Source organism: Lingula anatina, chromosome 1 (genome assembly GCF_051362555.1).
Source record: "Lingula anatina isolate TDL-2025a chromosome 1, LinAna3.0, whole genome shotgun sequence".
In the NCBI taxonomy this organism is placed as follows: Eukaryota; Metazoa; Brachiopoda; class Lingulata; order Lingulida; family Lingulidae; genus Lingula; species Lingula anatina.
Window position 1 is genome coordinate 57,082,998 of NC_141767.1, and position 14,728 is coordinate 57,097,725.

Sequence of the window (14,728 nt, forward strand, 5' to 3'; positions counted from 1 at the left end):
CGCTGTAAAATCTGTTAATTTTTTATTTTTTATAAGCTCAAACATCAAATGAGTTGACATTTGTTTGGAAATACAAGTCAAGTTTAATGTTCTGTACAGTAAAGTGGGCACATTGAGTACCAAGTTGTGACAAATGTACATTGTTAATATCACTGCAGTTAAACTGTGGGAAGTGCACTTGTGAGTGAGTCTGGTATTTCCAAAAATCATAAAATATGAACTTGGCAGTTAAATGAAACAACCAGTGCATATCAAACCTTTTTGTAGAAACACAAGGTGTAGCTGTTTTCCAGAGGATGTGACAGACACAGCTATTGTGAGTCACAACTGAGGCAATCTGCATTTCCGTAGATACTTTTTTTTATTGATTGCTTACATTCATTCAGATAGTGGTAACCATCAGTAAGAAGCCATGATGACAGAAAGAGAGATACTTCCATCTGTGTGAAAGTAAACAATCTCAAGGGGTTTTACTACTTGACATTTTCCAAGATCCACATAATCGGGAGAGAATTTCAGTAGAATATCAGGTTCTGAATTGAAGCACTTTGGAAACATTCAAGTTGTTTTGTCTACATGAACATTTGAATAGCCACTTAGCTTTAAAAGAGCTTTGATAAAGAACGAGAGAAAAACGGGGGGAAAAAAGGGTCTCAGTCAAAGTTGTCTCTACATCAAATGTAATCTGTACAAAACCATGTCTTCAGTATAGGATCAAAGAACTGGCAATGATTAAATAATATTCAAATCTCTCAAACATCTGCACAAATTCTTAAACAAATAAACTTAAAGAAAATAATATTTGTTGTTCTTGTGAAAAAAGAAAAAGAAAAAAAAAAACACTTTGCCAAAAGAAACTGGTTAAAATGCTATCCTAATAAAAAAGGCATAAAATCTCCAAGATTAATCTAAACATTCTAACCATTAATGCACTCAGATATAATAATCATTTCATAACACTAATCCCCACCTTGCCTTCATTTTAATGTCTGGTCTCCAGGTGAGGGTACTAGGACTGTTATGTTATACAGGTGTTCTGGATATTTGTGGAAGAGAGACCTTGGATCTGGGAGTAGTGGACTGATGCTGATATTACAGCAATTTATAAAATACAGGTAAGAAGTTGTGGTACCCTGACAACTTGTAAATTGTGCAAATTTGGAGAAAAACATCGAAAATTAACAAAATGTATATATTCCTACTCTTCCTCTATAGTCTGTGGTGCATGATGTTGTTTTTTCTGCATCTTAAAAAAATTTCAACCTTAAGGAAAACATCCAATTTAACACTTGTAAAAAAAACTTAAAATATTATTATAAAATGAAGCTGGTTTTGACACAGCTAAATTCAGTGGTTATCTGATAGGTACAGAGGGTTGTGTGTTGGTTGCAGAAATAAATAGAAATGTATGTAACTTCATAATCACTGAATAATATTGACCCCTCACTCAGTTCTGAAATACATGACAAAGCAGTCCTGTTCCAAGCCATCCATAACACTATAACCAAGAAATAACAAGTATTAGTTAGTTTCATATCATTGCTGCATATCATTCTGAGAAAACTGGTCCATCATATCCTCCATGTTTTCTTCCTGTGGAAAGAACCAGCGGTCCCTGTAGCTGTGCTCTATCATCAGGCTGCTCACTATAGACTTGGTATCATACCCAGAGGAGGAGGACATGTTAGCATTGGTCAGCGTCCATCCAGAGTTCTGTAGATGCTCAGCCAGTTTTAACCTAATATTGCTCCCATTTAATTCCAATTCTATGAAATCAGAAGCTTGGCAATTCTGTAGTTTTTCAAACTGTCCCTCTGTTGTTGTGAGAGGCAGTGACATAATGAGATCTTTGCGCCCAGAGATGATTGTCTTAACACGAGCATTGTTGGTGGGCATAGTTGCTGTTGACCCTGTCCTGATCTCCACTACCTCCAAGTAACACCCTGCAGTGCATGTAGCTTGCTGGTGTTTCTTCTTGTAATCATTAACAGCTTGGATCATAGGCTGAATTTGGTAGAAATCAGCCTCAGCAGCTAGGAGATCCAAATCCTTGAAACCCTCCGGCAAACTTAAACGAGATGATCGCAGAAAGTTTAAGATGTAGCGAAATATGTCACCATCTCTGTCAATGAAATAATGTCCCTTTTCATCCACTGTGGTTGCCATGGCACCACTGAACATGGCACCCAGCATGGAATCTGCATAGCGTGTCAGAGTGGATTTTGTGGTAGTGAAGTGAACACCTCCAATATTGAGGTGAACTAGGTCCTCAGACATCCTCATCTAGGAGTTTTCAGACAGGACCTAGAAATACAAAATTAATATAGACTAAGGATAACACTATATTAAATATCAGAACACAAAATTGTGGATCCACTTCTTGAAATCTCTGGCAGGACCTAAAATAACAAAAGCTGGTATAGATGTATTTGAAAAATATTTCCATTTAGTCTTATTTAAAACTTCAAAACATGACCTAAAGGGAATATTTTCATTGGTCTCATTTAAATGCTACCAACTAATGGACATCTCCAGCAGTTGTCTGGCAGTTCTCCTAAGAAAGACATTGATTATAAATCTCATATGTGTTTAATTGGAGCTCTTTGGCAGAAATACCGCCAGGAGACGTTCTCAACAGAAATCAATGCACCAAGTTGTTCCTTAACACTTCACTTGAAAACTACAGCACCATAAGAGATCAGACATCACATTGTATTCCTCTGTAATAATCCTGCCAAAACCTTTTTAGCAGAACTCTTAAAGAAAAATAATAGAATTTTTACAAATCAAAAATAAAACAAATGAAATGAAAATAAATAAAAGTAATAAGAATGAATGAAAATTAATTAATACATTGTTAAATAAATAAATGATAAACCTTATCTCTATATGTTATCCTTTCATAATCAAGATGTGGCATAGTTTCATGGGCAATATTGACTTTATTTTGAATTGTTAACTTAAAAATACATTACTTTGGCACAAGGCAGAGCATTATATGCAAAAAAAAAAAAAAAAAAAAAAAAAAATTACTACTAATGTCTAAATCAATCAATTTATACAAGAATCAATACAGCTGTAGGCTAAAATGCCAGCTGTTCATTGAAGGTGAGGACTGGGTGGTCTCAAAAAACTTAAAATCAATTTTCTATTAAAGAAAATTGCCTGAAACCTCAATGCTGGAAATTACCTCTAATGGATAAACTTTACACTCAGACTTATACCTGTTTATTCTAATGCTCCCTTCCTTCCTGTAACCCTTCACATACCTTCCATGTTAACTTCCACACACCCCTCCTTCCTCTAACACATTGAAAACCACCCAAGTGAACTTCAGCCCACCCCCTCATTCCTTCCTCTAACACATCTAATATCAGCCATGTTAATTACTACTCACTCACTCCATCTCACATATCACATTGAATCCATCCACCCTACTACTAATTCCATTCACAAAAAATATTTGTTGTTACTTCCATACCATTTTCTCTCTCTATCATACACTAAAATGTTTTTTTCAAATTTAATTCTTTCCTTCTGACTTTTCATTTTCAAATAAAAGGCAATTCCTGTTCCTTCCCATTACACAATAAAACCCAAACAATGGTTTCAATTCTTTCCCCTTCAATACATGTAAGTTCATTTTAAGCAACTCCCCCTACCCACACATGGGCAAGATGAAATTCCTCCTTTTTGTTTTCATCTTAAAGTCCTCCTTCCTAAGGAACATCTAGTCATTAAACTTGTTCATTCTTATTCCCTCTCAGCTTGCTTTCAACCCACAGACAGTTTCAATTATCTCTGACTCTACCTCTGATAAGTTTTTTAAGAACAGGAAATTCTTGGCAACTTGATATCACATTAATGATGCAATTCCTTAGAAATAAACAGAAATAAAAAGCAGGGATTATCAAGTAAAAAGCCAGTACTTCTTCCTATTGATGTCTCAACTTCAGTCACATTTTGTTTGGGTTGCTTGAAATAGAAATTCCCGTGCAAACATGCCCATTGAATTATGAGGGTCAAGCAAACCATGAAGCAGCCACCCTTGAATGCTTGGTATTGATACATTATGGGATATGCATATTAGTAAGACAACAAAGCACCTACATTGCTTCCGACTATTTGACAATTTTATTGTCTAACAACAATGAGGAGTTTTCTCAGCTGAACTAGATTTCATTCACTTTATCTATTGATCACCTCCTCTTAATTCAGATTAATAATAATGGTGAACAAATACGTCCTATGTAGGAACCAAATTTGAGATCAATAGCCAGATGATGTTTCCCTTTAAACTGCACAAAGACTGAATAATGTTGCCATTTCAGTTGACTGAGAATTTTTTTAAAATATCAATATTTTTAACAACTTCCATGTTAAAACCGTGCAGATTATCTATAAACTACCCATTCTACATATCATACATGCCAAATATAACATAGCAAAACTGTTGTGTTTCTACAGACATTTGGGGACAAACTAGAAAGTGTCATCACTGGGTGCAGATACTCAGATCATTTTGGGGAGTAAACAGATCTGTAAAAATTACTAACCACATGCAAAACACAATTACTAACCACATGCAAAATACAGGTAGCTTGTCTCTCATCTCTTGTTCATTCATGGATTAAGACTTCATGCATTGTTGATAGGGCAACAGCCTCTATCAACATGCAAAAGCTGTCAAGGTTTAAATAATCAATCCTATTTACATTTAACTTTTTTTTTACCAACCATCACTTAATAATAGGAATTTCAACAGATTCATGCAACCTTGTTTAAATCAAGATCCAGGATTCCTATCATACTTCTCAAATTTTATGAATAAGAAGTAAGCATACATGTCAATGTTAACAAATGCTATACCAGTACTTCAAATAAGAATTGGTTAAAGAGAGAAGTCCAATTAAGACATGATTTTACTTTGAAACAAAGTCTTTATGTTCCTGGTCTTAATTTTGTAGTTAAAAAGTAAATAGTTTACACTCTGAAGGGCAGTTTGAGGTTTATTATTAGAAACCCATGCCACTTTGTTTAGAATCTGCTTAAACACCTAGGAGTGGACCTGGGTAACACAACTTCAAAGTGATTTTTCACTTTGATAGAGATGTACCCGTTTTATGCAGGAAGTGTCAAAATAGTGTTGGAGTTCTGTAAATTGCTCTGTGAACATGACTCCTGCTCTCCTTGAGCGACAATTTGAAAGGTGCAAACTGACAACTTTACATAAACTTCTACATTTAACTAAAAACTACTGAGAACAGGGCATTAAAAATAAAAAAATAGACCTGTTTTACATGGGGAAGTTGAAAATTCTGCTTTCACCGTCACATTAAAACTGCTTGAGGACACCTCTTAAAATGTCAATATACTTTTGTATCCGCTAAAAATGTTAAATGTGGCAAATGTTAAGTCTAGGTTCCCCACTAGAGACTAATAGCTGTGTGATTCACAAAAGGAATAGTAATAAAAAGTAGTAGGAAAAAAAATCAGAAGCTCTCTTTTTTGCACATAAAGTAAAGTTTTGTTTTCTTGGAGCTCAATGCGGAAACATGCAAAGTTAATTTCCGTTTATGGTACAATCAATTTACTTCATTATGATTTAGGATCTAAGAGAATTTGTTTTAAAGTTCAAGTGCTATGGGCTAAGAAATGTGTAATGCAAGAAGAAAACCCATGATAAATGTATCATGGACTTAATACCTTCAAACTAGTAGGTTTACGTTGACATCCTGCTGGTTTTACCTGCAAGGTTATTGGGTGGTTATTGGGTGGTTGTTTTCCTTTATGGTTCACTTTCACAGAAGAACAAAACAGCAAATGAAAATTGACTCAACCCTCAAGATCTAGCATTTGTTAAAAGCCTTTAAGGCCTGTTCAGTAATAATTTCACTTAAAGAGAACACTTTTGGTTTATATTTATGTATATTTACAGACAGGAACCCAAATTCTCTGCCTTTCATGCAAAGGAAGCCTCTAGCCCCCAAGCCCTTCACAAAATATTTCTAAAATAATAGTTGCAATCTTAAATGAACCCAAGAAATCACATCACTCAATCTGAAAATATATTAGATACACTACTTGAGCTACATTCCTTTGAGAAAAAAGAAATCAAGAATATTTTCTTCCAGTTTTCCCCCTTTCACCACCAGGAGATTTCAGACTATAAATTTGCTAGTTCTGACTGACTGGAAATACAAGTACACCTAATCATAGAGAAAACTAAATCCTGAGCTTGACTAATAGTTTTTTCTCAGCATGCCCTAATATGTTCCAATTAACCAATATAGGAGGAAAAACAGATATGGTATGAAGTGTGCTGCACTAAGTCTTCATAAAGACCCATGCTTTAACTATAACCCAGCCTCATTTGAGACAATTTATATGCTCTTCTTCAATATACATTCTACCTTCCAACTTACTGTAGGCTGCATTAGTAAATTTTCTTCTCAAAACATTTAAATAATAACATTTAAAAATAATAAAATTAAAAATAGGAATAGTAAATAATAATTCAAAACAGAATTATCAATGAAGAAAATATGTAAACTGGCCAATGGTGATCATCAAAGCAGACTCGTCAAGTGTTTAAAGATCTATATTTCTTTTCTTAAAACCTACAGCCAAGCTTTATTTTGGGTAAATAAATCCATCTTTCTCCTGCACTTAAATATACAAAAAAACACAATAGCTTCTGGCACAATTTGTAAAAGAACAGAAGATGTCTGAGAGAGAGAGAGAGAGAGAGAGAGAGAGAGAGAGAGAGAGTACTATTTATTTTCAGTAAACCCACCCAGGCTACCAGCACCACGCCTGCATAAACCAGCTTAGTAAAAGGGCAGTACATTGGCAATATTTCACAGCACTTCCCAGAAAGATGGAGATTCAGGTGTTTAAACAACTGTATTTCATCAGATTTTCCAAATGGTTCAAGATCTAAGATTGTTGATTATACAGTTTTTCTTTATCTGTCAACAGGAGATCTTTTCATGCCTTGTGGTAATTGTAATTTATTGAAATGTCTCTAAAGGAAGCACTTCTGAATATTTCTGACAAAAACATTGAACTTTTAAACAATTAAATGCCAAAAATTTCTTCCATCTAATTTCTCCATAGAATGACCCATATAAGAGTTAAATCTCTGTGAGGTTAAGCTGTTTGTGAAAGTCATTTCTTTCCGTTTCATGTATGCAAGCCACTTCACAGTAGAGGAAACAAAAAGTCCTTCTGGATGAGGAATGTTATTTTATCACAGTTCTTCAAATATCCTTTCACACCAATAATGATAATGGAATAATAATAATGGATGTAACATATTAAATTCTATATACTGAATCAATAAAAAAGTATAAATGCTGAGATATTTCTATTCCGGCAAATACCATTTTTCACAAATAGAATATTTATCCCTGTGAACACAGACTAATGTCCAGCCAGATTTCTGAAGTATTGCCCCATATAAAAGTCTCATAGTAGGTGTAAATCCCCATCGCGATTCATTGTTATGTTTCCGTAGTCCAGTTGGCAAGATATCTGGTCGATCCCCAGAGGAAGGACCCTGGGGACCCAACAGGGTCACCCTATTTGTCTGAGAATTCTCCTTGATTTCTAGGAAGTAACCTCCTCCCTGATTGGTCTGTCTGTTGCGTAGAATATCTAAAAGGGGCTGAATCTGGTAAAAGTCTGCCTCTCTTTGAAGCTGCTTATGTTCTTTAAAATCTTCTGGCAGATCCAATTGTCCTGAACGTAAAAAATTCAAAATATGTCTGAACATGCTGCCATCCCTGTCGATGAAATAGTTTCCACGGTCATCGTGTGCCGTTGGCATATTCCCACTAAACATGGCCCCCAGCATGGACTCTGGATATTTTGTTAAAGTTGCGATAGTGGTCGTATATATCACCCCGCCCACGTTGAGGTTGACAATCTCGTACCCTGACATGGTAGTGGGCACATACACCTTGAATGAACTGTTCCTGTAGGACTGCATATAGGCCAGTGAGTGGAGGCAGAGTTAACTGGAAATACAGACAAACCAGATGCTGTGAAGCCCATGTTTTAATGTGATTACCAATGATGGAGAAAGACCGTGTCAAACTTATTTACATGCTGCAGGCATAATCAGCATAATATCACTGAGCCCTCAGATGCCTTTTAGCAGTTGAACAAAATACTTTTGAGCTAAGAGAATTCACTTCAAATTAACTTTCATGTGTGTCATTATCTGATGTGATGGATTCTGACAATTGAGTATTTACGTCAAATTTTGAAGACTGGCAACAGATGGTAACCTTAAGTAAATTAAGCAACTATCTCTTTCATACTCTTAGGTATGCAAATACAGGGAAGTAGGCTTCTTAAAGGCTCCCCTACACCAGTTGAGAAGGTTTTTGCCACGATGATGTATACAACTGGTTGTCCATGTATTCCTGTCCAACAGACAAGTTTTCTCAAACTCATTTCAGGTAAATTAAACAAAAAAACTTCATCTACAATTAAAATAACTGATTGAATATCAGAAAAAAGCAACAGTAGATTTCAGGGACATGTTGACAAATGTTGTGAGAGTTTCTGAATGAATTAAGTAAATACTTACCTTGATGAAGTAATATATCTGTGCTTGCACTCTCCCTGTGAATAACTCTCTTGATCCAATTGGACAAACTGGATAATTCCATTAATGAATCCAGCACCAAACCATGGGTCAATACAAAGGACAATCAGGCCCTGAACACCTTGAGGCCAGTGAAAAGAAAGTTCATCTGAGAGATGCTGCAGGCGGTATAGTACTGAGATAGTTGAATAATGAGAAGTAAGTGGTTGAGTGAGAGAGTGTGTCACGGTGTGTGTGCTCTCTTTTCCCTCTCTCACTTAGCTCTGGCAATGAGTGTGCTCAGCAGGCAGCCTATCAAATGACAACTCTATCCTAGATTGTCAATAAATGACTGGCCTTTGCTTTAAACATTCATTATGCCAGCTTACACTTTGCTTGGGATCTGGTCCAACATCTACTGACATAAAACCAAGCCACTTTTGACTGCCCAAAACACAAGTAATCAATAAATATTGGATTTGCAAAGAGGAACGTGTTGGTCGAAATGATACCCTTTCCCCTACATTGATGTGTGCTCCAATCAATCTATTAGATGCCGTAACGTGTTTGACAAATGTTCACTCAGTGTTGATTCAGCTAAAGCCACATGGCTGTTTAACTAATTGAATCCAGAAAACATTTTAAAGGACATGAGAGTAATTGTCCAGGAAGTTTAGGCCACATCACACATATTTGGCTTGTCCTTTGTGCAGCAGGCCAGCCCCCACTTCTATTTGCATACAATATTATTCTGCTTATGTTGTTAATACACCTAAAGGGGAATCGGTTCTAATAACCTGTGCTCACATAACAGAATATCAATTATAGCTGGAAAAATATTTGCCACGCGTCAATGATGTGAAATGCATTCACATATTAGAGTACCAGCACTATATTCAGAAATTCTGTTGAAAGACGCATTTCAATTTCCTTTTTAACTTCATCTCACGCTTCAAATAAAAGACGGAGCCTTAATTACCTCATCTCATCTAATGTCACGCATGATTAAGTATCTGGTGTCAAGAGTGGAAACTGTTACCATATACTTCATCTAACATTATACATAATTAACTTACCTCTGAATGGGATAGCATTATATAACCTTGCTGACAAATGAACGGTGCTTAGAACTGAGCACAAAGCAAATGATCAATGCTAAGCCAAGTATTACATTACCAAGAGCTAATCAGTCTCATTTGCATGGGGTTGGTATTTCCTACAATTTTCTCACTTTTGTCTAAAAAATGCACATATTTTGTTAATAATCCATCTATGTGAACAGTGCTGATAACTTAAGACAATTTTAATGCTGAGCTTTAACTACATACATTGAAGCAAAAAGACCGAACCAAAACACAAACAAGTATGCCAAGTTTTTATGTGACAACAAATTATTTTCAATTATGAAAATATCATGAGGTAAGAACATTTTATCAAGGAACTAAGGAAACTTTAATATCACATTTAAAGTTGGAAATATTATTTTCCAAGTTGTCAGTCAGGGTTTTCAGTAGACATTCTAACTTTCTTAAAAGAACACACATAATAACACACAAAAGATAAATTTTACTATTTGATCTGTTCAGTTGAGCATAAAAGGGAATTTATATGGGTCTTCAGTCAAACAAACAGTTAGGCAATAGTTCTGTTTATCTCTCCCCAGGTGTTATAATTAGTTTGCAGAAGTGAAAGCATTGCAGAACATATGTGTGGATTAGGAAATGATTAGGTCTATGCAATGCTAGTTACTTCTCACAGTATGGCATGTAAACATGCCCCTGAACGCTGCTTCAATAAAAAGTATTTTAACTCCTTTTCCTGATTTCTTTTTCAATTGCATAACATATACCCTTCTACCCAGATAACACAGATTCTTTCCTCTCAATTTGCAACATCCTTGACAATTTTTTTTTTATATTTATGATAACGGATTGATCTGCTTTGTAATCCATTGTGGTAGCTGTACACAACACTTTTAATATTACACTTCAAATAACTCCTAAAAAAAAGTGACAGAAAGCATATACGCATCATATGTACAATACTCTTTTACAATCATTAGCAAATCCTTCATTTAAACTGTTTGATTAAATTATATATTAATTCTCAAGATTAACCCCCCAAAATATATATCCATAAGAATTTACATGTATGTGTATACACGCATAATCATTATCACGGACATCAGAAATAATCCATGGATGTGTTCTAGATCAAATATTAATTGTTGGTATAAGTATATTTCAAAGTAAAAAATAAACAAATGAAAATGGCAATAATATTGTGGGGAATATTCCTCATTTACTCATATTATAGAGATTTTAACTGCTTGAAAAAGAATCAGTTTTTCTGTATTCTACTCAATGTCATTTAGTTAAGCTGATTGCACTCAGTGAGAGTCCAAACAGAGTAGGATCTGTGACTGGGTTCCCATGCCTAGATCAATCCATCTGGATTGGTCTAACTCCCTGGGGAGTCTCTCTAAATTGCTATCAGCTTAACCGGCTTAAATGTCTTTCACACCTACCAAATCAGCTAGGGTGTATAGATAATTACCCCCTAACAACTTTACTAGGCATGACAGACATTTAAGCCTGTTAGGTTGATAGCATTTTAGTGAGACTCCCCAGGGAGATAGATTGATCTGTGGGAATGGTCCCTATGTAGACTGATGGTGTCTAGAAGAATAAACCCTATGTGTCACTCTAAGACTGGCATCTTTTTGAAAATCCCTTCATAGAACTTCACAAAACGACTTCCTTGGTATTTAGGTCTCCATCAAGTGAAGTGTTTTGGTGTTATTGTCAGGTGATATTTCAATTTATCAGTATCAACTTCAAATTTTTACTTAAACTTTTACAACAACAACAATACATAACAAGGCAGCAAAGCTGTCAAATGTACAGACAAAAAGCAGAAAATAATGATGCACAAAATACATTAAGGATAAAAATTCACAAAAAAAAAAAAAATAAATAAAAATAAATAAATAATAATAATAAATTAATCAAGCTAATTTTTGAACTTGATCTATATCTCAAACCTTTGAATCAGTCCTGCAAGTTTCAAAGCAAAATATAACATGGTTTTCATTTTATTTTCATAATGCTGGATAAAATATGCTGAAAAACAAAACAAAACAAAACAAACAAACAAACAAACAAACAAAACAAAACAAAACAAAACAAAACAAAAACAGGATAACGTTTGGAAAAATGGTCTGATCAGGCTGATTTTCGAACTTGATCAGTTCTCTAGTTTGAAGACCAAAGATAAAACAGTTTTTATTTTATTTGTATAATAGTGGATAAAATAAGCTGAAAAAAAAACCTTTCTAATGGAAAAATGGTTCAATCAGACTGATTTTTGAACTTGACCTGTACCTAATGAATGTTCTCCAAGTTTGAAGACAAAAGGTAAAAGAGTTTGCATTTTACTTGTATAACACTGAAAGTGCACGGTGATGCCGATGCTGACAACAGACATAGGCAACAGCAATATGTACAGACACATCCATGTGTGTGCGTGCATGTGTGTGTGTGTGTGTGTGTGTAAAGAACATTGATGGAGAATAAGTCTATGAACCACAACACTTACTTGTTGTTTAATTAATGGTATCTTTATTACTGTCATTTCTTAAATATTGACAAATTCTATATGCTGTAAATCAATTTCATGAAATATTTCTCATACATTTCACATCATCATACCCATGGAGATTTAAATGCTGAATTACTAGTCAACTAACACTTTCAGGTAAATATTTTTCATTCGCATGATAAAAATAGTGTAACACTTGCTATCATGCGGGCACATTTCGAGCATCAAATCCCAAAGAGCTGATTGTCTTGGTGAGTATATACACTGAGCAAAAAAATAAATGCCCCATGCAATATTTTTAATTTTTTATCAGCATTATGGGTTATATATAAATATATATATTAAATCATACAAAATGAATTTTGTTGTTCAATGTGCTACATATTACTGCCCATACTGTCTGTAACTAGATTACTATCTGTAGCCTATTACATGTTACATAAATAATTCACATGGGGCGTAACTTATCTTTTTGTTCAGTACACACACACACACACACACACACACACACACACACACACACACACACTATCTATAACCAAAGCAATTTTACAACACAATGAATGTTTTTTTAATGGCAACCAATAAAATAATTATTAACAGTAGAAAGACATCATAACTAACACCTTCAAATGTTACATGCCTATTAGTATCATACTACTGGCCAAGCCATTAAAATAGATTACTTTCAGATGAGGGGGGAAACACCTATAATGTGCACTCATTCATCAAGAAAAAGTTATGGATAAGGTCCATACCACTTATAGAAAATATCTCTTAAAAAGTGGGCAAACATGTGATACAAATTTGTGTGATTGCTTGGAATGGCAGTATATATATAGGGGGCAGAGCACAGAACCCCTAGGTCGACAGTAAATTAGGTAGATAAATGATCTCTGTGAACCCCTTTTATTTGTTTTCCAAACAGAAACCTGGGGAGACTTATAATCATCCCATTCTGACAGACTGCTGCAGGATCTGGACATATTTTACTGAGTGTTAATACTGATAAGAGAAAGAAAATGGTTCCAAGAACGGTGAGGTAAAGAATGGCATACTTTACCATATTAATTATATCTTTCTGCTTGTAGTCACTAGTTCTATATTAAGTATGATACTTTCTTTCTCGCCAATACAATTTTTTTTATATCACAGACAACAATCACATTTACCTAATGCTTCACAAAATTTATGAAAAACACAAAAATAAATAATAAGAAGAAAAAAAGAAATAAAGAAAAAAGAACTGACCATATATGAAAAAAAAAATGACATGCAAAAATTCAGATTCAGGGAGGTAACAAAATAGTTTCAAATAGATAAAACACATTTTACTTTAATAAAATATAACAATAAAATCACAGACCATCTAAAAAAAATCTATACTTTATATTATATAACTTGCATCTTTATAATATGCCTAACAACTAAGCCAAACTGTAACTTCAATATCCACCTGTACTGTTTATACTGAAAACTAGCTACATTTCACATACAACATCAAAGAACTCTTTACTTTCATACAGCTAAACAACTATTTTGATTTACTATCAGGACCTGTGTTTGTGCCTTGGGTCTGCTGGGCAGTTGCCAGGGATTGTGCCAGAAACCACTTTTCAATGATAGTGTTATCTGACCTGATGAACAGGCAAACAAACTTCCATCCAGCCTGCAGTAACATGGACCCATACATTAGTCGGGTGGACTGACCACTGGTACCCTTGGCCCCCCATTTTGACTTCTCAGTATTATGCTTGATCAATTCTTTGGGTAATAATTCTTGGACAGTGGACTCATTTGGACCCTGAGGGCCTATAATTTGTATGGAATGTGCAGCACTCTCCTTGATTTCCAGGTAAAATCCTCCTGAGGAAGGTTCCTTTGGAGGAGGGGGTGGTTCCTCTTGCTTGGTCATCTCATGCAGACAATCCAATAAAGGTTTGATCTGGAAAAAGTCAGCCTCCTTGAGGAGTTGAGAGAACTCGATAAAGTTTTCAGGCAAACTCAGATCTCCTGATCTTAAGAAATTAAGCACATATCGAAAAAGAACCCCATCTCGATCAATAAAATAATTTCCTTTGTTATCTCTTGTTGTTGGCATTGTACCACTGAACATGGCTCCTAGCATAGAATCTGGATATCTTAATAGAGTGGAGCGAGAAGTAGTATACACAACTCCACCAACATTGACATTTACAATCTCTTCTTGGCCCATTCTTTTATCATAATTTACATCCGAGTTCCTACAATGTGCACAACAGGGTGAGGTCCCTGGATCACCATTGGGGATTGACTTTGTAGAACAAGGGGTGTTACACTGATTTTCATTTTCTCCCTGATTGTCTTCTAAATCTGAGTTGAAGTTAGCAAAAGTGGTATTTCCATTCTGCATGCTGTAAATTCTTAATGTATCATAGTAAGAGCCAAACTGCTGGAATGAAGTAAAATTTTCCCTGATACCTCTGTGGTAAGTGGTTGATGTACCTTTGATGCTTCTACTGGAAATAGTATGTTAACTCATCTCTGTCTGGA

At 34.9% G+C, this 14,728-nt stretch overlaps 1 protein-coding gene across 1 annotated transcript in view; it reads right to left on the reverse strand.

The window, feature by feature from the left end:
* The window catches only part of LOC106171442 (uncharacterized), a 17,242-nt gene continuing 2,514 nt past the window's right edge, over nucleotides 1-14,728 (reverse strand). The window contains exons 3-5 of the mRNA XM_087015356.1: nucleotides 13,732-14,723; nucleotides 7,373-8,015; nucleotides 1-2,283 (exon numbers count right to left, since the gene is read on the reverse strand). Of these exons, the coding sequence (XP_086871482.1) occupies nucleotides 1,537-2,283; nucleotides 7,373-8,015; nucleotides 13,732-14,588 (2,247 nt within the window). The 5' untranslated portion in view covers nucleotides 14,589-14,723 and the 3' untranslated portion in view covers nucleotides 1-1,536. The remainder of the gene's footprint in view (nucleotides 2,284-7,372; nucleotides 8,016-13,731; nucleotides 14,724-14,728) is intronic.